Source organism: Atractosteus spatula, chromosome 8 (assembly GCF_055471065.1).
Source record: "Atractosteus spatula isolate fAtrSpa1 chromosome 8, fAtrSpa1.hap1, whole genome shotgun sequence".
In the NCBI taxonomy this organism is placed as follows: Eukaryota; Metazoa; Chordata; class Actinopteri; order Semionotiformes; family Lepisosteidae; genus Atractosteus; species Atractosteus spatula.
Window position 1 is genome coordinate 34,530,019 of NC_142713.1, and position 25,506 is coordinate 34,555,524.

The 25,506-nt window shown below is 34.6% G+C and overlaps 1 protein-coding gene across 1 annotated transcript in view; it reads right to left on the reverse strand.

Moving 5' to 3' along the window:
- Positions 1 to 807: 807 nt before the first annotated feature.
- tmem117 (transmembrane protein 117) overlaps positions 808 to 25,506 on the reverse strand; it is a 118,629-nt gene continuing 93,930 nt past the window's right edge. The window contains exons 5-8 of the mRNA XM_088922913.1: positions 21,562 to 21,659; positions 10,803 to 10,962; positions 5,636 to 5,765; positions 808 to 3,991 (exon numbers count right to left, since the gene is read on the reverse strand). Coding sequence (XP_088779039.1) covers positions 3,336 to 3,991; positions 5,636 to 5,765; positions 10,803 to 10,962; positions 21,562 to 21,659 — 1,044 coding nt within the window. The 3' untranslated portion in view covers positions 808 to 3,335. The remainder of the gene's footprint in view (positions 3,992 to 5,635; positions 5,766 to 10,802; positions 10,963 to 21,561; positions 21,660 to 25,506) is intronic.

The window sequence follows — 25,506 nt, forward strand, 5'->3', positions numbered from 1 at the left end:
TGGCTGTGAATCTGATTTATTGGTTGCATTGTTGTACTTACATTACATGTTTTTGTAGTTTGTGTGTATTTGGGCTCCCTGTGTACATGTGTGTTCCCTGCGTATGTCGTGTTACATTCCGTTTGAATCGGTGGTAGCAGCTCTTACTCTGAACGCGTCACTGAATTATTACAGTATTTTCTCTTGCTTTTTTCTGATAATGGGATAGGGGGGGCTACACAATATGTAGCCTAGGGGGCTCTGATCACCTTAATCCGCCACTGAGTACAAATGACAGTAATGATGCACTACGTTAGGTTTGAGTTAGATGCAATTATTTGCATTTATTTGTATGCAGAACAATATCTTCAATTTCCGACCCTCAACAGGTCAACTTTGTAGATTGACTATCATACTGATATCTCCTTAACATTTTCTCCAATCTCAGTCATTGAACTCTGCAGCTCTTTCAAAGTCACTGTTGGCATCACAGCTGCATCCCTAACCAGTGTCCTCCTTGTCTGGCTACTCAGTAAGCAGCCCAATTTTCTGTACAGTGTTTGGGTGATATGATACACGTTCCACTTCTTAAAAATCAGCTTCACTATACTGTACGGGATATTCAGTGGCTTTAATTTTTTATACTTTCCTCCTGAAGTGTGTTTTTCTTCAACTTTATCTCTACACACTGTTTTGAAAGCTACTTGGACTTCATGGTTGAATCCTTGATTGAAATTCACTACCTGACTGTGTCACCTGTGTCACAATGGTACCTAATTATTATTTATTATTAAATCATGTGAGCCACTTGATCAATTTTCTTCTTTCTTTTTATTTTTGTTGTGTAAAAGTGATCAATTACTAATTCAAAGTTAAATGAGCTTTAAAGCTTTAAAAGCAATGGAGTGTGAAAACTGTGTATGGGCCTGAATACGTTTTCAAGGCACTGGGCATTTACAACAATATTGCAATATGTATATTAAACAGTAATTATGTCTATAGTGTAATAACACATAGGTTAGTTGCAGAGAAGCATACTGTATGAAGAGAGCTCATCTCACGTCAAACTTTTTATGGAACTCAGACGTCTCCCAGATATACAGTACAAGGCCAGTAAAGCATACTGTATATAGACATGGCATGACCCTGGGAATCTATATAAATGATCTATAAAGTACCCTGGCATTTGGATGCAATGAAATCCAAAAGCAGTTTTTAATGGCATCCTTCCTTTTCCATGGAATGTCTATTCTTTCCATCACTCATTTGTAACTTCCCCCAAAACAATTTATTCCATTATCACTGAAAGGCATAAACTCAGTAATCAATAGCACTTCATAATTACTACCAGGGAATTGTTCACAATTTCCTACTTGATTATTTGATTCAATGATGCTACACAGTAAGAGAAACACACTGTGATTCTGCAACAGAGACTGCATTTCTGATTGCTGATCTTAACATATGCTGTACAGTACAGAACAGTACATACAGTAGTATCTTTAGATCTAAAGTTACTGTACTTAATTGAATCTCATTTAGTCTTTAATCTCAGCAGTATACTGTCTTAATTGTCACACTGTTCAGCTAAATTATTTCTGTAATCTGCCTAAAAAATATATAATTTCGATATCTAAATGGAAAGTGTTCTGGATTTTCATATTCATTCTGGATGCAAAATGAACTGATTGAAAATCAATTCTATAGCTTAATTTTCACTTATCACAGAATGCACTTTATAGATGTAAATTGTGCTTTGTAAGAACTTTCTAAAAAATTATATTATATTCTATAATCTATATTCTATATAATTTGTATTACATTGATTCTATCATATTAAATTATATGATATTTGAATTTGTGAAATCAGTATCTTCTGTCCAATTTAGCATGCTTTTTATTATTGATTAAAAATGCAGTAGGAAATAATTTAATTTGTGTTGTGATACACAGTAAAACAGTTCAAGGGAACCCTCACTACATCACAGAACTTGTCACATTTTTAACTTAGAAAACCATTCATGAAATTGAAGTGACATTCAACATTCTACAGTATGTCTTATAGGTGGCCTAATGTTCTAAACATTTATGCATGTCTTCTAAGGCAGTGCTTTCTATAAAGCCTATATTACTTTAGTGTTGTGTATGTTAGTTTATTTTTTATCATTTGATGCTAATTACTCTTTTAGTGTGTTAATTGTATTGGTAATGAAATCCAGTAACTTTTTTCCAGTAAAGTTCTGCAAGTGATACAGTCACTCATATACAGAACTGTAAAGAACAATATTTGCTTGTAGTTGAAGTCTGACATGAATTTCTATAATTCTTTTTAATTCAATTAATGGCCTTCATTTAGGAATGCCTTAACCTTTAATTGCACAGGTGAAAAAGAAGGGTTTTAATCATGTTCATCTTTATATTTAATTATAGGAATAGCATTTAGCCATTACTACTGAAGCATAAAGCTCCATCTTCACACTTAGTGCCCTGTGTTCTTTTGTCATTGCCTTCTGCTCCATTGTGGTCCGATTCATAAAAATGGAATAATACAGCACTTCTACGTAATCAGCATACTTGAATTCCAAAGCAGTTCAGGTGTCTGCACTAACACATTTTCTACTGGGAAGGAATACAACCTCAGTTTTACACAGCTCAATTATCAGTCAAGATTTATGGAAACAACTTTAGCAATGTAGAGGCATTTGTTGATTAAATCATAAAAACTGGGTACCTTCTTTATTTGAAATGACTGCTTAAAATACCAATATCCGGACCAATGCATTTTACACGAATAATTAACCAAGGCACCACACATTGTAAAATCCTGATTTAAAGTGGCTTAAAACAATGTAAATATTCCTACAATAAAAATAATTATCTCACACTCAAAAAAGGCTTCACAGCCAAAATGTCGTGTTTCCTTTCTTCTCCTGTTCCTTAAAAAATAATTATTTCCACAGAGGCATCACTATACAGTATATTGTAGTTTCATGATCAGAAATCATCTCCTGATAAACTAAATTAACGTTAAGCACCAACAATACAAAGACAAAACTTAGTGCACATGTAGGATAACAATATCAGAACTGAGCAGTCCCTCAAGTTAAATTGTTTTACATTAGGGTTAAATTTTCTGTTTTGTGCCAAAAATGACAGGAATCTATTTAAAGTAATAGATGTAATAGTTTTTTTTTTAATCAAATCCAGAATCAAGGTTTGGTTCTTCTGAATGGACATACTGTATGTCTGACAAAAAAGGAAATGTGAAGGAAACAAAGGTAAATAATAAGAGATTGATTGTGATATAGCAGGCTCTGAGTTTGAATTTTAATTCAAAGCTGTTTGTCCTTCCTGGCTCAAGGTGAAGGTTTATGTACATCAATGGAGACTGCTGACTCTGTTGGTGCCAAACTGTCGATAACAATGTTAGGATGAATCTCCTGAGTTTCAGCTGATGAATAGGAGGCAGAACCATTAGATTGAACATTAGGGGCATCTACAGAGAGCAACATTGGAGTGTTGCTTTTCAAAGCTTCATTCATTGAAACATGGGGCTCTTCTGGAGTAACACCCATGTCCTTGCTGTACTCTGATGGGGATTTCTTTTTTATCCTTTCATAAGTCTTGTCTTTGTTTTTTGGGCCCTGCTCAGTGTCCTGAAATCGTCCAAAAAGCCAGATGAAAAATCCCAAGAGAAAAAACGCAGCCAGGCTGGGAATAAAAGCAAGACACTTAACATCCAGACTGGCTCCCACGTACCTGCTGTGCAAAAACATGTCTCCACGACTGTAAGTCTCATTGTATGTGGGATCAGTGTGAGTAGATCTCCACTCCCACGTCAGAGTACTCTTGTTAAACTCACTCAAGGTGTCAGGGTCCTCAACTGTGTAGATCTTCTCTCCTGGGCCAACATATTGCCCGTATTCATATGGCTTGTAAAAAATTTGATTTTTCCACATGTTTAAATCCAAAATCAGCACCAGACAAATTATTCCATAGTTAAACCATTTACCTGACAAAAAAAAAATACAGTTTCAAATTAGTCACAAGTCCCTAATAATTTGATAAAAATTATTAGTTTTCTCATTTATGTTTGTACTTTGCATTATTTAATAATGCAGCCTGCTTAAATATCATTATACACTGTATTTTATTTAGTATTATTTGTCTAAATTAGCGTCTTTAGCAAGACACATTCATTTACTAAATAATGTAAAACTAAAAAAATAACTATTTTAGAAAAATCATAATGTTGCATAGATATATCCTCTACAACAACACTGTTCTTGCATTTCTAATGATGATCCTTATGTTTATATTTCAGTGCCAGAATTATGTATTTTTAAACATTTTACTTTGAGACTTGAATTTAGAAATATGAGAATTTAATACATTTGAATCATTTTAGTTGTTCCATACAGGCTTTTAATTCCGTATTGTATTTTAATATATTGAGAGGCAATAAGGGCAACAAACAAGTATTGAAATAAAAAATAAAACATTTGTTGTGATGTTAATGCCCCTCAGAACATCCATTTCCTTTTCTTCAAATTCAGGTTTATGGGGGAGCCTTAGTCAATCCCAGTGAGCAACAGGCGCAAGACAGAGTACACCCTGGACAGGATGCCAGTCCATCACATGGCAGACACACAGACATGCACACAATCACATTTAGGGCCAATTTTCTCAGAAGCTAATTTACCTACCAGTAAGTCTTTTGATTGCGGGAAGAAACCAGAGCACCCAGAGTAAACTCAAGTGAACACTGGGAGAACATAAAGACTTCATGCAGACAGCACTTCAGGTCTGGAGTTAAAGCCATGAGCTCCAGCACTGCAAGGCAGAAATTTCAACCACAGTGCCACTGTGCTGCTGTGTCGCCCCCATATACAGTAGTATGCAAGAGGGAGGATTAGAGTGATTAAAAACCATTATGATTTATAAACCATAAACGCAGAACACCAAGCGTGCAAGCACTGAGTAAACCTCATGGCAAGAAGCCTAATGTATTTAAATTGGTTTACATTTATGAGGATTGCCCTCAATAAGCTTCTAAGCCAAAGCCAAAGCTTTCAAAATTCCACCAGCCAATCCTTTATTGGAAACTGATTTCCGCACTATATGGCCATATTAGAAATGATACTTATCACATGTTCAATGGTTTGGCCTTTGTTCAATGTTTTTTCCAGTATGTTTTGGAAATAGAATTAAAAATTAGTAGCAGATTTCACATTCTTTTATTTTAAAACATTCTGCCATCCATCCATTTTCTAACTGTTTCTTCCAATTCAGGGTTACAGGGAAACCAGAGCCTCTCCCAGCAAGCAACAGGCACAAGGCAGGGCAAGACTGTACAGGACACCAGTCCATCAAAGGGCAGACACACACACTTCATTTAAACATATGATGATTTTAATGATAACTCACCATTTAGTATTCTTTGTCATTTTTATAATCAGGTGTTTTATATAATTTTTATAAAATGAAATAATTCTATTTTGATGAGGTAGTGAGTAAGCAATAAGTTGGATACTTTTATAAATTATTTTAAATTAGAAATAATTCTGTCTCATCTCTGAATATGTTTCTATATTTCCGGTTTGTTGGACGATACAAAGATTGCGATATTTAAAATTGATTTTGTATTTCAACATACCTGTGATGTGTATGTGATACTCTTCCTTGAATATACTTTTGCAGACAGGCAGCTTTAACTTTACTTGAGTAGTAGACATTCCAGGCAGATTCATATCTAAATCACCCATGAAATGAGGAAATTCCCAATCCTAATAATAAATAAAAACTTTAGTATGGTACAAATATTAAATACATCTTTTGCAATACATTAGTTATTTGTTAACTCCACAGGTTTGATAAAAGGGTACCAATTCAAAAGACAATACACCCATTATATAAATCTTTTAATAGGTTTGAATAATAGGTTTCAATATGTCTCCTTTGCACTGAAATGAAGTTATAGCTATATTTCATTGTTTTCAAGACAAAAGTGTGATAGTTACTGTAATTGAGAATAAGTCCCACAAATAATATTACAAGGTTATTGTAAATACTGTATATTTCTAGAATATTCTATAGCAGGGGTGCACAACCACAGACATTAAATCTCTAGCAACTGAATAACTAAAAAGGTGTGAAATTGGACTAATTAAACCAACTCAGAAAAAAACAAGTAAAGAGCTTGAGTTACATATTTAGTGAAGGTGGACCTCCATCATTCTTTTCCGATTAATATTTCAATATTTTCAGTGTGAATCCTGAAAATAACCTTTGAGGGCTTTACGTTCATGATGCAGTAAATAATATTCTTTGTAACATTTTTGACAGTTGTTTTGTCACAAGCTCCCTAATATCCGAGGCAGATCACTGGCCTGACCACCCCACCTACTGTATCTGAGACCATGTGATTTTAACCGTGGGAACACCTGAAAGAAAATTTCAGGCAAACCCACACAATACTAAGTGTTAAATGGTAGTACATGAATAAAAGTTTTATTTTTATCCTTCATACTCTGTATTAATTCAACTATACACTTGGAAGATGTCCTTAAAAGTAAAGGAGGACACTGTCAGATTGTGTGACATATTGATAGCTGTGATAGATCCTACCCTCAACCTGTGCTGTCCCATCAGTCTGCACATACAAAAACTCACAATGGCCACAAAGTAAAGTCCAACAGCTTTATTGGATGCCTTTTTAGGTTACACATAACAAAAACCCAACAACCCAAAAAACAGCCAAAACGAGCACCGTGCACATCTTTTAAATAACAAGTACTTGAGATGCCTGAGAAAGTTTTGAACAAGGGAAGAATATTAAATTTTACAGCTATTTCATAGTAAAAACAGATTATCCCTGGTGATGAGACAAACGCCAATAAGGCTTTAAACCAGTCTTTTGTATTTTAATAGTCTGCCTGTTAAAAGACGTTATTGAGCAAAATTATATTACTTCATATTCCACAGTAATTTTTTTTAAATTAATGAATTACATTTAAAAAGTATGTTAAAATGCCAATTCATAATGTAAATAATTTATGTACAGTATAATTTAGATTATACAAATCTGTCCTATGCCTGTCACTTGGGTAAATATTAAGAGCAAATCATGTATTAAAAGCACTTTTAGTATGTATAAACACACAAAACATAACAACACAGTTTAAATACATTATGGGGTATTGTAATGAAGGAAGTAGTTATTTTCTTCCAAGTAAACTACAATCCCTTGTGTAAATTTATGTATCTGAAAGACTTTTTAAATTGAATATACTGGCCACTTGGCACTGAATATTGGCAACAGTAACCCATTCACCATTCTTGAAAGAGAGATTTTTTAACAGATAAAAATTATTTTCAAAGGTCTGAAGACCTCTTCACATCTATAAAGAAACTACAAATTGATCTTTTTTCACCAAATCCCAAGATCATGAGATTTTCAACAGACAAGTCCAAACATTTGTTGAACAAATTGATATACTAAACTATAGTAACAAGAATTTAAGTATCAAAAAATATATTTAGAGTGAAGGTTAAGCCTTATAGTATAGAAATTTCTTTTTTTTTAATATAGAGGGTGTCTTTACTATTTGAAATCTGCAGTGTGGCATTGTGGAAATATTTTATAGCACATAGTGTTTATAAAATCACCTAATGGCAGGGATGCATTTTACAAATGGTGATCACATCACACCCACACCCTGGGTATCATATTAAGGTAGTAATTGCCAAGTCGACAATGCTTCTAAGATGATCAAAGGTGAATGTTTTATAATTGTTTGACTTTTTAACTTTTTATATACATAAAACATTTTCTACCTGCTTTATCCAATATAGGGTCACAGGGGAGTGGGGCCTATTCTGACAAACAGCGGACACAAACAGATTACACCCTGAATGAGACACCAGTCTATCACAAGGCAAACACTCAATTTTCCCAGATGCTAACTCTTCTGAGCAAAAGAAGAAGCACCATACCTGTATGTCTTTTGGACTGTGGGAGAAACCAGAGGAAACCCACCCCAACACAGGGAAATCATACAAAATTCACACAGATAGTATCCCAGGTCTGGAATCAAATGCAGGGCCTGAGCTCTGTGAGGCAACAGTGCTAATCACTGTGCTACCATGCTATTTCATCTTTGTTAGGTGTGTACCATTATATTGTAATTATAAAACTTAATCGTTTTATGCATTTATCTGGACATACCTATACTCATATTTTGAGTATTCCTATTTCGATTCATATGGAAAGAAAATAGTAACTACTGTATAAATATGCAAGTCTGCTAATCTATTAAGAAAAACATGCAGGTTAATCAGACTACAAGTAGTAGTGATATTACCAAATTACGTTTCAAACTGAGAGTCGTATATATCATTAAATCGTAATTGTCACGCCCAGTACACCTAGAGGGCGCTCTACTTCCATCCTGTTCCTAGTCCCCTGTGATTATTAATTTGTTTCCAGTGTGTCTTGTTGTGTAGCCTATTTATTTCCTGTGTCTGCTCTGCTCCTCACTCAGCATTGAGGGTACGGATGTCCTGAGACCTGCCTAGCACCAGGTCGCTCCTGTCCATGGCCTGAGGGCATAGGTTTCTTTCGGACTTTGTCTGACCCCCTGAGCCTGGGCTTACCCCTGTGTTGCCCCTTTTTCGCTACGCATAGGGTCTTTACTACTCTCCTTGTCATACCACGGCTTGTCCTTCCGACATCCGTGACAGTAGTAGAGTTTAACAGTAGTAAGAACTGTGTGCAGTACATGCTGTTATATCTCATTACAATTCAAAAAGATTTATTGCTGCACTAAATTTGTTTCAGGATCAATAGTGTGTCCATTTGTTGTTTTTTATAAATCCAGAGCTACAGTATACAGTATATCACTCATCAATTATAGAATTAAACATAAATGTAGAGACATAATTGTTCAAATTAACAATCCTGTACATACAAAATGCTATCAACCTGTGGTACATGGATAGAGAGCAGAATCCAATATATTGAGATGTTATACTGTAGTTCTGTATGATTTATATCTGATAGATACAATTTCATTTTCAATTTTTGCAAAGCCACTCATCAGTGATGCATTTGTCACATACACCCTGGGGCCAGATTCTGCAAGGTATGCAAGATATAGACATCCTCACCCACAACTATGATTGACGTATTTTAGCCTTATTCCTGTAATTCATTCTTCCCAGTACACCCAAAAAACAATTAAAATATTATCTGCTGATTTTTGTGTGGCTGTATGAAAATAAGTAGAAAAAAAATCTTATGTTCATCTTCATTAATTTAAAATCACTCTGTTTTTAGACTATTATTGCCTGAAATAGAACTACCTTGGGTCAATGAAGACTTTTGGAGAAGATCTTTTATTTTTAACTTTAGGTCAGCATATCAGAAAATTAAAGTCTCATTCAGTAGAAAAGATGCTTGTCAAAAAGGCAAGAACAGAAATGAGGACAGATCTGTTTTAGTGTCAAGAATATTCTCAGCCTATTATTTCTACAAGGGTATTAACAGGAAAGGTATCGGGCATTGTGGAAAATTAAAGGTTCTGTTTGTGAAAATCCAAGAACAGCTGACTTATTTTACTAGCCAAATGTTAGCAATTATTATATTTTATTATATTACATTACAGTATATTTTAGTATTTTATTATATATTTATTGTATTATATTATATAATTATTTACAGTACATGTTCTGTTTAAAAAACCTGGCAATACTAATTACTTCCCCATCTCCACACATGTACAAGTAGTCCACAATGAGATGACAAGCATGTACATTTTTTGTAGTGCATTAAGTGCGAAAGCAAGGACATGAAACTATAAAGAAAAACACAAATAGAGGTATGTGTCTTTCATATACTGCCATACTGTACATACATGAGTGTGAAAGTCTGCAAGGTCTCAAGTGGTAAGATGATTAACAATGTTTTTAAGTGGAAGTAGCATGAGTTTGACATTAAAACTGAGTATTACATCAAGAGTGAATGTGTAAGGGGAAAATAGACACAAACTATGCAATACCAGGCAACAAAGACACTAAGTTTTAAAGTAAAAAGCTCTATCAAAATTGAAAAGTTAGGTATTAACCACAAGTTTAGAATTTATATAACTCCAGAAAAAGGAAACACCAGTGATTCCGTTGAAGATTTTTATACATTATAGTTTATGTAATTATTCATATTGCAGTAAGTCGGCTATGAGTTACCACTTTTTAATATGACTGTGGGCAATGGTTTTACATACAAGTGGGTACAATATTTTCCATTTGAAGATGTAAACAAATCATCATGGCCACAAATGGTGGTCACACTGAACAAGTATAGCTCCTTCTGTTGTGTTATTGTTTATAGGAAGGATGTGTGTTCTTATTTTGAAAAATGTATATCCTGAAAAGAAAACAACAATTTTTCTTATACTGAGTATCAAAAGAAAGGCATTCTTCTAAGCATATTTTTAAAAAACAAAGTATATGGAATTTGACTATTGCATTAATGTTTTTGACATAATTTGAATAATTGATCATTCACGACTAATCATGAAACACTCAAGTGTCTTTGTAGAATTAAATTACCTTATTAGTGAGAATTGATTGGGTACAGTTGATGATGTAGTTTAAGATCATTGAGGTGATGTTTCTTTTGATACTAAGTACTGTATATATTAAATACATAAATTCAAATCTCAACACCAACAGTGTAAAAATGTGTATTTTAGATGCTGGAATTGTATATTTATTTTGCAAAGAGAACAGCAAAAACATTTTAATTGGCCCCTGGGGAAACATACCTGCATTACAATCAGGAGGTCAAACACCAGGATGAAAGATGCCAGAAAAGCTCTGGAGACTTCATCACTTGGCAGAAATCCCCGATTCAAGTTGTCCCAACTGATCCAGTCCGTGCTGATGACTAGAACCACTACAGATGTCAAAGAAATCAGCACAGTCCTGAATGAGAAGAAAACTGATTTTATAAGGCAGTTCACAAAATGTTTCTCAACCTTTTCTACAACAAAACCTGCACAACAAAGTTCAAAGCTCAGAAATTATGCTTTAGTTGTTACATATCACAGTGATTTCAGCCAGTAGTTTCAAAACAAAAAGGATGAAATCATAATGTGGGTGCATAATATTTCCCTTACTAAACTATGGTGACTGTATTCTGAAAAAAATACTGTTATTGTCCTCTTGTGCTTTTCAATCAAACCCTGATGGTTTTCGATGTACAGTACAGTAATACAAAGATTTGAAATCACTATGAAATTTGCTAATTAACGTGGAAATGGCTGTGTATCTTCATCTGTAGAGTGTGAGTACCACATTATGCATTTTTGTGTTTATGTCATTCTTGTTATGAAGACTTGATTTTTCAAGACAAGTGATGGAAAAAGAAATAGAGATTAAAATAGGTGATGTTATATTATTGTTTTCTTTGCCACCAGGCACTGATTGTAATGTGAGGTTAGATAAATACTTTATAGATAGATACTTTATTAATCCCGTGAGGGAAATTGCAGAGGAAAATTATGGTGTTTGAATGTGTGAAGAAGCATTTGGCTCAAGGTAAAGAAGAAAAAGATGATTTACGAATTTGTTGCTGACCTCTTAAAGAAGTTATGGATAAAGATGAGCTATGGCACTGTTAATATAGGACCCCTATAAACTGTATTCTGACCTTTAAGGCTATGAAGTTTTAGACCATATTCTTTCTTTGATTGTATTAAAGAAGTATATGTATTTGTTCTTTGTGACAGTGTGTCAGCTACTGTACTGTAGTTGCTGATAATTTGTCTGTGATTGGCAACAGCTGTGACTGTCCCTATAAAACCCAGCTTCTCAAGGTAGAAGCTGAAGGAGGAGCATGTTTCATACCACAGGTTTGCTGGAGAGCCAAGCTGCCCTAACAGAAGCAGCCTGAGCAGCTGACAGCTGAAAGAGAGAGAGATGAACAAGCCATATCAAGCAGCCTTGTTGAAGCAGCTTGAGATGCTGACAGCTGCTGAAAAAAGAAAGACTGAGATAGGCAGACAAGCCACATACTGTAGAAACAAGAAGTTATTTATTTTGTTTTTATTTTTGGTGAATAGAATAAAGATCACTGTTGCACTGATTGAATTTTACATAGTAGTAGGCTGCCTCCATTGGACTAGTCTGTTACAGGTCTTTATAAGGGTTAATCAAAACTTTAAATGAAATGTGACATTTTGGGACATTTATCTGGGGTTTGCGATAAATGTGTTTGTGTGAGGTACAAAGAAATTGGCCATGTGAGTGTAGATTGTACTAATAGCAGGAAAATTTGGTTGGGAGATTCCCTTTTATACTGTACTGTATGTACTGTGGATTGACCAAAAAGCATTTACAATAAATAGAATTAAGAGAATATTGATTTTGGGTTGGGGTTGGTTAAATATGATTTAGAGGAGGAGAGAGAAGTAGATATGCCTTCACTGGCTCTGAGGGTGGGGAGGTGACCTCTGAAATCAACGCAAGACCAGTAAGAATCTACCTACAGTAGTAATGAATCAAGTAAAGCAGTTTGGCGAGGCTATTTACAGTTAATAGGCTGGATGAGAAGGAAAAAAAAATTCTGCCTTCAATCCAAAGTGATAGGCTTGGTGGGGGCAATTCATCTTTCGAAGAGGACATTATCCCAAGTGGCAATGTCAGGGTACAGTACACGACTCTGGTGTGCCATTCATAATGATAGCAAAGTTGAATATTTGGCTGAGCTTTTAGTTTATTTTAGCAAAACTCAGACAAAAGATAAAGTCTAAATGAGGTTGTGGCTTATCTTTCTTCTTGTGCTTCTCGCTGTAGCAACCAAGTATCAGCAGTATTAAGCAGTCTGTGAGGACAATGTTTACAGTATGTTGAGTTATGGACAATGTGATTCAGGATACTTCAAGAGAAACATTTCACTTACTGTATAATTGCAAAAAATCCACAAAATTTCTATTAATAAAATGACAAAACCTTTGTAACTGGATTGACATTTTAATGAATATATATTTCATTTGTAAATGTATTATGGTGATTATCACATTTCATCAACAGGGTTGATCAACAGGGGGCCTACAGTGAAAATCACATGTTAATGTCAAGTGTGGCCACCATCAAAGCAATGCAAGCTGTACTTTGTGAAGCATGCTTTGCACTAGATTTTAGCTGCTGTCTTGTCGGATTCTGTCCTATACCTTTTGTATAGTCTGCACAATTCTTTTCAATGGTCTTTGAGCCCTAGATGGCACACATTGTCCCAATGTAACCCACAAATGGGGCTCTGTTATGGAGAATAGGGCATCCACAAGTTAAATTATTATCTTGCAAGAAAACCTTGTTACACAGGCAGCATGTATAAATGTTTTTCTCTACAGGAATCCTGTTATACAGTATCTAGATGATCTGTAGGAGCAGCAACAAGATGACTAGATGCCATCACTTTTAGACCTCTACATTGATTGGTCTGTTGTACATATCAGTTAGTGTATCATTCTGCACAACTGTGCAACATTTGCTGACATCCGTCAGGGTGCTTTAGACAAAACCCTGATTCATCTCTAAAAAAGACATGGCTCTACTACTGATGAATCCACCTGAGGTGTTGCACCAACATGCTAAAGTATTGTTTCCTTGACATGAAAGATAAATCACCTGTGCTCAACCATCTCTATCATTAATTAGTTAATTTAGTTCTCATGCAGATCAGTTACTTAACTGATTTTTTATCACATGATCAGTCATAAATGATCAATTAATCAAAATGATACTGGAAATGCTCATACAAAATCCCAAAACTGATCACTTTAATGTTCTAAATAAAAAAATGCACTAACGTGACATTGCATTTTACTATATAAGTACAGTATTACATTTACTGTCAAAGTAAATGTAATATAAAAGCATTACATTTGCAGTATTTTTCAATCAGGATTGGCAGAGGCAAGAGACAAGGGAGGTGAGTGATTTATTGTGAGACAAGGAAGCCTTCATCTTCTGAAAGTCCATGCAGAGTCCAGGAATGTGTATACACTCCAGTACATGGCTCTTCTTTAGGACCAAGACCATGTTGACTGAGGTTGTTTGTGATGCAACAGCTTCCTGAATGGTGTGTAAATTACTCAGTTGACCACATAATTCAGAAACTTGTGCCATACAGCCACGGTGAAGAGAGGGGTCTATTCTTTTGGAAAACATATGTGTGGCAAGAGACAGAAAGGGAGAACACATATTTAGTCAAATTAAACTTGGGAGGCAACACAAATTAGTTACTGTAACTTAAGTGGACAGTGATGTGAAAATCACTGTCCATTTAAGCCAGACAGATTAGGGAAAGTGCTTATACATTAACATTACTTTGTGGAACATTTTAGGCACCTCAGGCCTAGGAGTCCTTATAAAGTTCTGGCACCTGGAATCATTCTGAATGCAAACTCTTCCAGAGTTTTGGTTTCCTAACCTTTTGGATAGCTCACTTAGTGAGATGCACATTTATCTTAAGTACAAAAGTGGAACCATGAGATGAACCAAACCTTGTACACTTGTAACCTTGACACTTTTAAAGGGTGGTGGCTTCATTTAAAATTTCAGTGCATAACTGGGTTTTAGCACTGAGGTGGTCAGGATTCAGTATCTCCAATGGATGATGTAATGAGGCGAGAAGAATTAATCTGTCAAGGTTTCAATGCTGATGAGTTCACCCAAGGTGTTACTCCAATATGTCGATAGGAATGTTTCTTTTGATAAATGGGCTTTTGTTAAGTTGTGTTTTCACTTTCAATCAGGCTTAACATTCAACATTTTAAACTGTCAGAAGGGATCTTGTAATATACTGTAATTTTCTACCTACAAGGAGATAGTAGATACTGAGATTTTTGTTGCTGCATTTGGCACATTTCGCTTAATTCTCGATGTGCTATCATAATCTGATTATTTTTATGCAGTCTATTTTATTTGCACAATTCAGTTTAAGAGAGATTTAATCTAATGAGGCACATGAAACATAAGCAGAAGTCTTAGTCAGCACTTGAGCACAAGGCAAAATAGCTGACATAATACAAAATATGGTTAAATGAAAAAAACTTTTACAGTAAAAAAAAGAAGATAAAAGTAATGAGGGAAGATATTTTAATGAGGCTTTGATCTAACTTTATGTGCCTGGAATTGTTTACAAGATTTTGTGATCCTCTAGCCTCCAAGCCTCTTCATTGCCTGTTTGAATTCATGCTGTAGATTACCAGCAACGATCTGTCTGCCTAGGGATATAGATCAAGATTGAGCTTCTTACCTGTAAACCTAACTTTGCTTTGCCCACAATGTATTATGCCTTATATCCTTAAGATGAAGAATCACCATAGTAGCTGTCACAGGATAAGTGTCAGTCAGCATTCAAAATAAGAGCCCCAGACACCCCTGTAATATTTTAGGCCACCAGGCCTCAGCATACCAAATGGCAAAAAATAAATTAAAATGAAAATATGAGCTTTAAGTTGATGGGCTTGAACTTCACTGCTAACATTTCTTCATACATATTTAACTGCTCTGTTGAGACTGTATACTGTTTTGGAAACATTCCAGACATTATTTCCGTTCCATTAGTGTGCTTACTCTGTGTGCTCTACATAACCTGAAATGATTGAATCCATAAATGTCTTTCTACTCAGTGACCTAAACAATAACTGAGGTTGTGTGCTGATTAAAACAAGCTGCATGTCCTTAACACAAGTATTCTCTCCAAGCTTAATAAATTGCCATGTCAATAGAAAAGCTTATGTGTTTTCAGAATGGAACACACTCAAATCTGTTTTTTTGTGAATTTAAACACAATGCATATCCACTGAACGAAGGTTAAGGTGAAATATTTAAACCCAAAAATACTTAACAGACCTTGTTCAAAATATTCATACTTTCATGTAAAGGCAACTTTTGGTTTTATTTTGTTTATGCTACTTAATATGTTTGAAGAGACTGCATAAAAACATAATGCTGCATGATGAAAAAACTCTAAGAGTCTAGATCACATGAGGAATAGAGAGGTAAATCAAACACAGGATTGTGACACATATGTGACCTCATTTGTGAAGAGTTCTAGTCAATACTGTTTTTTTACAGCACATTCCTTTAGCCATACTATGTGGCTGATATGTGCCATATTAATTTATATATTATTAATTAATATTAATAATTTAATATGGCACAGTTTTCAAACATCATACACATCATACAGTAAATAGCAGAAACTACCACAGGTTTCTATCACAAAAGACAGCATCACTCTCATTTTTCCTGTTGTCTTTAATTAATGGTTAAATACCAAATAAAAAGAATATCCATATTATAAGGATACACAGTATAATATTTTAAAGAAAGCAGAGCCACTGTTAAATCAAAAAGTATTTTGGATAGAATATCTATTTTATGTTACACTCTTTATGTTTTCTTCTGTTTCAATGCTTATGATAACGCTTAAAGAAAACAAATGTTCTTTAGGAAAAAAAACATGGCACAAATTTTAGTCTTAGTTGGAACAGTAATCCTGCAACTATGCTGTCAGTGTCATTACATCGGTCCGAATACAAAGATTTCATAGAATTTCATATTTTCTTTACTAGTCTCAATATAGGAGATATTTTTTCCTAACCATATTGGAATGCTTAATCAAAATCCAGGATCATAGTTTTAACTCCAAGAAAAAAGGTTACAAAAGATAAATAAAGGAATTTTAAGGGATTGGATTAAAACATATTTGTAGAAATTAATCATTTTTAAAAATGTTAATGACTCCATCAATGCCACCCATAGGGATTATTCAGTAAGAAAAAGAAAGGTCTGTTATGCTGCCCACTGTGAAGACCTCTTGGTCTCTCTGATCTCTGAATGTACCGCCATCAAAAGCAGGCCTGCTACCTAAAATGTAGCCTACACATTCAACTACATATTTTACTTTAATTGGGGACAAAATTGCTTTGCTTTTAAGAGCGGAAATTTCCTCTAATGTGATTTCTCAGCAGCAGGTCCTTGATTTCAAGTAGAGCAATGCTGTTAATGACTTGGTATACAAAACAGACTTGCATAGTACAGTATCAATACTAGTCAAGGAAAGATCACTGCTTTTGTCTCAGAATGATCTTAGCATTCTTAAAGACATAACATGCTCTATCAACAGTATGTAGTTATTTTTAGTTCCTTGCCTGATACATTTTATTAGAGTACATGTTTTCAGGGGGATTATTCTCATAGTGTTTTGCGTACATTATACAGTAATTTAACAACTAACTTTTTTACCACAATCAGGTTTTGTAACATTATCTGAAAGCTGAATGATGGAAGAAATACAGGTAAGGTGATGGCATTTTAGAAAAAGATTTTCACAAGTTATAAAGAATGCATTCGTTTTGAGATTCTTTTTTAGAAAAATGTTTTATTTCAATCCCTAAATTTAACTGGACCAAAGAAAAGACCCAAGATAAATGAAAGGATAGTGGAGATTACAGGATTGACAATGATTAAAACACACACTCCAGCTTTTTTTATCTCATGTTTCAAATGTGTGCACTAGTAACGTGAGACAATATTTGGCCATACATAAACAAACTTATTTTACTGTAATATTTTATCCAGAAATACTGTATATAGAGATATAGATATATAAAGATTAGATAAAGAGAGCACATGGTCTTACAGGTACCTTCACTATGTGGATTCTCTATATTAAATTATTAATGTAACTTCCAGAAACATATTGTAGTTTGACGTTATCTAAATGATTATCTAAATGATGTATGAATCGAATTTTTAATTTAGGATTACTGTATGTTTTGCAGTAATTTAATCATAAAATAAACAATAATAAGTGGCATTTATCCCTTTTCTAACCGTACTGAAAGATTAGACTTCATAGAATTTTCTTTTTTTTCGGAAACTGTATTAGGATCACTACTCTTCAGTTAATAAAAATCAAAATGAAAATGTTAAGCCTTCAAAAGATGCACTACATAATTATCTGTTGTGGGGAAGGAATGAAGCTCTCCATGGAGACAGATGTCCAAGTATCTGGAACTGTGAGGCAACAGAGCAAACCAGCATACAACCTGGCTTCATATTAAATCATATCTAAAAATAAAGCTAAACTCTTGAAGGTTAGACAACAAAAGTAAATTAGAAGGCAAGCTTCAGGACTGAGCAGAATAGATCTATGAAAAAAGAAAAAAGAAGTTGCTTTTCCTCATACTCAAGTAGCAAAGCAGGTACATCACATTATCTCCCTTAGCTTCTCAGATCAGAAAGTGTAATGGAGAATTTATCACATTAATTGGTTTTACACATTTCCTAAGGACGTTTTTTTTTGCCTATGGGTATGTGTATGATGACAGATAAGGATAGGCTGACAGTCATAGAAATACATTCTCAAAGATTAATTTAACTAGCACATTATGCTTTATTCTGCATGCCTATGCTCTGTACCTGTTATAGCTTTAAAAAAATACTGAAAATTATTGTTATTATACCATTGCATGTGATTACATTCAATGAAGTAATAAAGCTGTGTTTCTATATTTTGAACTGCAATGTCATTGGTTTCATTACTACAGTATAGTTCTATTTTTTTGTTTGTTTTTTGGGATTCAAAAATAGCTGATGAATGATTGATTATGACATGACACATGATTCATTAATATTTAACTTGTGTTTAAGAAAACTATTCTCATTTTTGTTTGTTTTTTTTACTTCTTGTAATAGTTATAAGTCATTGTGATTTAATGGTCGTAATAAGAAAACTATCAGTATATCTTAACATCAATTATTTAACTTTGAATTCTACTAAAAACCATTTGAAAAGCTTAAGTAGACACTGAACTGTCATTTACAGCATTATGTTTGTGCATTTATTAATAACCTAGTAGAAGAGGAGTAAAACAACATGTTCTTGGTAAGGAAGAATGTGTTAAATTGACAATGTGACTCAGAATTTATCAGTACTACTATGTGAATCACCCACTCAAAAACACTCCTTCTTATTTCCATTTTGTCTTCCAACTTTACTGAAAGGAAGTGGGATAAATTAATCAGAATGACTTTTTAAGCTACATAATACTAGGCATACATTTGTATATTGTTAATGGAAATTGTTTACTGGTTCAGTGATAGAGTAACTACTGTAATTACTGTAGTACATTGCTTACAGTATGTAACATTTGTTTCAGAGGTACAACCATTTTTGATAAAGTACTGTATGTAAATAACTTACTTTGAGGATGATCTAAAGTCTAAAGATATTCCACACTCCTTGTGTTACTTCAAATATATACCAATAATATTTTAAAAAATACGAATTGGCACCACACAAATATTTTAAAACATACTCCACACCTCATGAGGAAAATGCCTAAATAAAAGTACCTCACTGTCAAAACTCTGGAAAAGGAATTTTGGAACCATATTTTATTGGTAATGGAGATTAATATTAAAGTTTAATTATTTTAGAAATAAGCCTGATGGCTTTATGATGCAAAAGATTTACTTGGGTTCTCCTGCTGAGATTAATTAGCTTTATTTACTGTAGAGCAGCAGGGATGCATGTATATATCTGCAGCACAGGCAGCAAAACTTTATGGCAAGCTCCCAGTATTTGGCTCACATGGTCTAAAAGTAATTTTCAGTGGAGCTCAGTTTGCTTTGATCACATTTTACTTAAGGAACAACAGATCTATAGAATATACAGTACTACTAATAATCAGGATAATGGTGCTGGTGATAATGGTAATTGAAGTTTTTTTTTTTAATGTGAAGGATCTATATTCCATTTTAAAAAAGGCCATACCATCTCATAATAATAATGGAGTTGGACCACCTTTAATCACACGGTGTACTATAGAAAGTAGCTACATTACAAACTATGAACGTTTAATTTTCCATTACAACAATAACAACAGCAAAATGTAGTTAAAACAAACATGTCAAAATGTTTCCAAAATAACCACAAGTGAACAAGTTAAAGAATTCAATTCAGATGTTTACGAGGAAAGTGGAATGCGCTGCCACTACCAGCTATAGAAATATTTCATATTTATATCTCTAAATATATTATGTAGAAGATGGAATACTATTATGTACTTTTTATAAGCTGGTAGTGGTAGTTAACGATAAAGTATATATAATATATTTATATCCATGAATTTATATTGTATGTGATGCTCATTACATTATACTGTACTTCTGTTATTTTTCTTTTCAGCAACCAAAATTGACATAATTCCATATTAGTATTCCATAGTAATTGGATTTAGAGAGGTACAGTAGGGAAACAGATCAAATGAAGCAATTGCTTCACTAACATCTAATGCACCACAGATAGCACCTATCAGTAATTTTTGCCTAGTGAATCATACAGCCGAAGTACACCGCACTGTGCCACAGAGTGTCAGACCACATTCTGAGTGGCTGCATCTGTATACCTTGCTTCACTTAAGATCCATCTACCACAAATCATATCACCCTGCAACTCACAACTGGCAACCCACTGAAGCTTTCTCGAAAAGAGTAGAGGTGTAACCCCGGCGTCCTGGCCAAATTTCCCATTGGCCCTTACCAATCATGGCCTTCTAATAATCCCCATCTATGAATTGGCTTCATTACTCTGCTCTCCTCCCCACTGATTGCTGATGTGTGGTGAGCGTTCTGGCGCACTATGGCTGCCGTCGCATCATCCAGGTGGATGGTGCACATTGTTGGTGGTGGAGGGGAGTCCCCATTACCTGTAAAGCGTTTGCTTTGAGTGGAGTGTCCAGAAAAGTGCTATATAAGTGTAAGCAATTATTATTATTAAAAACCACAAACAGACATATACATGAATGATGCTAATTGACTCAGGATTTTTTATAATAATCATTAAATAAGTTAATTTACTTTGTAGCGTGGCAAGGGTTCCTTTCTGGACCTTGGGTGCTATCTGCAGGTTGTTTATACAGTACAGTATGTTCTCCCCATGTTCATGTGGGTTTCCTCTGGGTACTCCAATTTTCTTCCACATTCGAAAAAACGTACTAATAGGTTATTTGGCTTCTGGGAAAATGGCCATAGTGTGAGTGTGTGAAAAAATTGGACTTTGTGTGAGTGTGAGTGTGTGTCTTCCCTTGCAATGGACTTGCGCCCCTACCAGTGTGTACCCTGCCTTGCACCCATTGCTTGCCAGGAAAGGCTCCATTTCCCCCTCGGCCCTGAACTGGGTTAAGCCGTTAGAATAATGGATGGATGAAATACATTTATTATAATTATAAACTCATTGCCATTCGAAACATACAGTATGAGGCACCAAATGTAAATCTAAGTACATTAAAGACTGCGTATTACTGAATCAGTTTTCAAGAAGAAAACCATATAGATAAGAAAATGGAAGTAGCAGCACATTAAACTGAAAGACTTAAGAAGTGTTTGGAGTTTTCAAAATACAAAAAATGTTATAATTCTAAGGCACTATCAACACATCCATAAGAGATGGAATTTCAAACACATGAAAGAATGAAATTGTGAAGGATGAGTATAACCTACCAGAACAGGACAATTCGGTGATTTCCTTGTTTCCAAAATCTTCTGGCAGTTTTTCCCCAGTCTGGGTAGAGCTCATCTTGAAGCATCATGTCAGTCACCTATTTGCAAGACAAGAACATGAGAACAATTACAGACAAGTGAAGGCCATTTGCTCCACCCAGCAATTTAAAAAAAAAACGGGATTTCAGCTTCAATAACATTGCCGGATATTTTGTTATATACTCCCACAACCTGCTGTGTAGAGAAGTGCCACCCGGATTTATTAATTGGTCCTTATATTTTTCCCATGTTTTCTAAAAAGGTAAATTAAATAAATGTTACTATTTCTTTTTAACAGAAAATCACGTCTTGTAGACACTGTTTATGAAGATTGGTTGTATAGGAAGTCATAACCATCACTAAAGAAACAAAGAATGTAAAGATGAATGTCTCCTTTTCCCAGATCAAATGTACTGATATACTGTACCACTTAATACAGTGGCTAAATTGATTGTTTCATCATTCCACAAATAGTCAGAGGTTGTTAGGTTATCTGTTTGAATGAAAACCAGAATACAAAACTTACTACAAAAAGTAATGACAACTGTCAATTCAAACATTTAAAGTATTGTGTACTCCCATACAGTATATGGTTAATTGGTCTAAATCACCCCTCTTTACAAAAAAAAATTAAATAACTTCATTAGATCATTCTTTGTCTTTTTGACTGATTAAAATTTATTTGAAAAAAATAAGGCACAATTAATGACAATTACAGTTTTTCTAATACTAGTGAAAACCTGATTAAGTATTTGGTTTGTAGCTCCTTATTGACATATAAAACAGAAATCTAATTTAATATTACTGTCAAATGAAGAGATGTTGCTATAAATTACTGCCAGAAGCCTAAGTAGGGTCAAGTAAATTAAAATTGTTTCTAAGCAGGTCTGTATTTTTAAAGTATGTTATTGATTTTCCTCCCTCACATTAGGAGTGAATCTTATCTAATAGCTGCTATTTTTAGCTACGTTACATGATACATGAAATTGCTTCTAATTCAGTTAGGTGAGCAGTGAGCAGTGATGCTGCAAAGCAATCAATATCCCAGGAGGTAGTAAGTTAACATGTCTTTGTCTTGTTTTGGTTGGTCTCCTGAAAAGGGTAATTGTTTATCAGGATTGATTTATGAACATCTGTTTGTATCTCAGATTATGTGCTCCAAAATAAAGACCGATTCAAATACTTGTGATATGCAGTAAAACAGTTCTTTGTTTCTTATAATCACCATACATTTCAGAGTATTAATTAAAAGATTTGATAGAAAACAAACAAGATGCTACTGTTCAGCACCCTTTTCATTAAGATTTGTAGAGTTAACCTAAAAAAACATAACACTAAGTAAGGAGAATTTGGAATATCAGATTGGAAGGGGTCTCATGTAAAGTTCAATAAACACAAAGGTTGAGGTGCTAACAATTGATGTCTGACTTCGAAAACATTATCAAACAAAGAAGATGAACTGAAAGATGACAGAAAAATGTATTGTAACACATCAGTTACATGGTGTCCTTTCTTTGAGTGGCATTGATTCCATTCTGATGTTACAGTATCTCAGATAATTGACACGTTACCTCTGTAGCGGCGAGGCTTATTAATAAGACAGAATTAAGTGTTGCTGCGCTTTCCTAAATGAGGCCCCATCTCTCTCTTCATGGCTGCACCACAGAGAAGCTATTCATGCAGGCTGATTTAAAAATGTTTTCTTTTGATAAGGGACAGCTCCCAAATGGGGATGCACTTAGCTAAGCCTGGCTATCATGATCAATGGTCATCCATTGGCGCCTATCTGTCTAGGGAGTGCCAGATGGACATCTGGACTGCATTCCTAAGTGTCAGGAGTAAGTGACTCATATCTCACCTTGATCAACCAATCAGGGACTGGTAGGGCCGAGTAACCCACGTGGGTCTCTGATGCCCATGAAACTTTCAGCCAATGAACAAGCTGAAGTTCCTCCAGGTAAAAACAGGCAACAAAGAGAATTCGAAAGAACTATTCAAAGGAGAATTCCAGGGGTGCGAGACAATTCCAGGCCAGGACGGCCCAGGAGCAGAAAGGCTCCCAAGGGCAGGACATTCTCGCAGCGCGCCTCCTGACCATCCTGAGACTCAGCCCGGACAACCACGTAACGGCCAGTGTGTCAGAGTGCCAGAACTTTCCTTTGTTCTAAGAGTCGAGAGCGGAGGTTGCCAGAGAGTAACCAAAAGATCCACCCGAGGTTAGAATCAGCAGCAAGCCTCGTGAACAGGTCGGAACTGTGGACAGCTGAATCACTATTCAGAACTAGCGCTTCATCAGGAATGAACCGGTCTTCTTCCTGACCTGCTGGGACCCACAGTCACTATTCTCCTGTGCACAAACTTCGCTAGTTGAAGCCAACACTAACTAGCCGGTCTTCAGAGAGCATCAGCAGCGCCCCGTTGCAAGCCGCACAGCACAGCCTGGCACGGAGCCAGAGACCGCGGATTGGACAGCAACAAGCCTGGAACTGCTTCTTTGTGCTCGCAGGAGATCAGAATCCCCAGAGATTGGATGAGTATTCAACTTCACTGCATTACAGCTCGAGAATTCAATTGTTATCCCAACCAGTTGATATCAATTTAATTCCTAAGAGTTATGTGCTTGTTTTGAGTATCTAATGTAGAAGTTGTAACCAAGTTCAATTACGAAACGGTCTAAATGAATGATATACCGAACGTATGTCCTCTTGATATGTGTAACTCTTCGTAACTGACTGAATATATACCTTTTGTATTCTGATAACCCTCACGATAAGATCTGTTAGGTTTATATGCACATTCTATGTATTAATAAATGTATCCTCGTGTATTAGTACCTGTGTGTGTGCGTTGTTTGAGTTATATCGCATGGTTGGATTCTAAGGCCATTAAAAGAATCAATTTTGTGATTTACTGCTACAATTAATAATTGTCCCAGTAAATGCCCAAACCCCTACAGAACTGGTGCCTCGTGAGAGCACACTACACCTCAATCACATATATTTTAAAGATAAATTTAAAGATTATATAGAATGAATAATTGGTTGTTAGACCTTAAGTTATAAATTAACTTTATTTGTATAAAGCGCTTTTTTAGCATATTTCTGCTAAACATCAAATACACATTAGTTATGCTATCTCACCCACTGGAAAAGGTCCAGAAACTCTATAAATGAAATAGAACCTCCATCTGTCAGTTAATAAGGCAAAATAAGACAAGATTGTATCTATCATTCTGTGCTATATAAATATTAATAATCTACAGTATGTATACTTTAAAGAATTGCTAAGATTGAGAAAGTGAACAATAATACCGTAGCTGTTGCCATTGTGACTAGCTACTGTAGCTCTATGGCAATTTAAATCTGAGTTATTATTAGTCATGAAATACTAATAATATTTTCTAACTTATACTGTATATGATAATTTAATATTGTTGGAATTTTGTGTTTTGATGTCTTTTGATTCTCATTCTTGTGCATATTGAATTTTGTATTAAGACCAGAATTACAACTGAGAAAAACTTAAGACAGGATATCCAAATAATTCCTAATGAATTATATTTAATGGCAATTGTTAACAATTTGTTACTCTAAACCATAAGTGCAAAAATATACATAAAGATACATAAAGCATAGATCAAGAAAAAAAGATTATTAAAATATTACTTTTTTCTATATTTTTTACTTCCAGTTAGATGAGAGTAAACCATTGAACAGATTATTTCAAATAATCGAGAATTCACCTACAAGTTTAAAAACATCTGGTTCACATTTTTAAGTTGTGCTGCTTTCCTGCGACATTAGTGGCACTGTTACTGATATGATTTACTGACAATGTGAATGGACACAAACACAATTCACATGTGACATAAAAGTCCCTTCTGTAAATATAATTATTTCTGTTTTT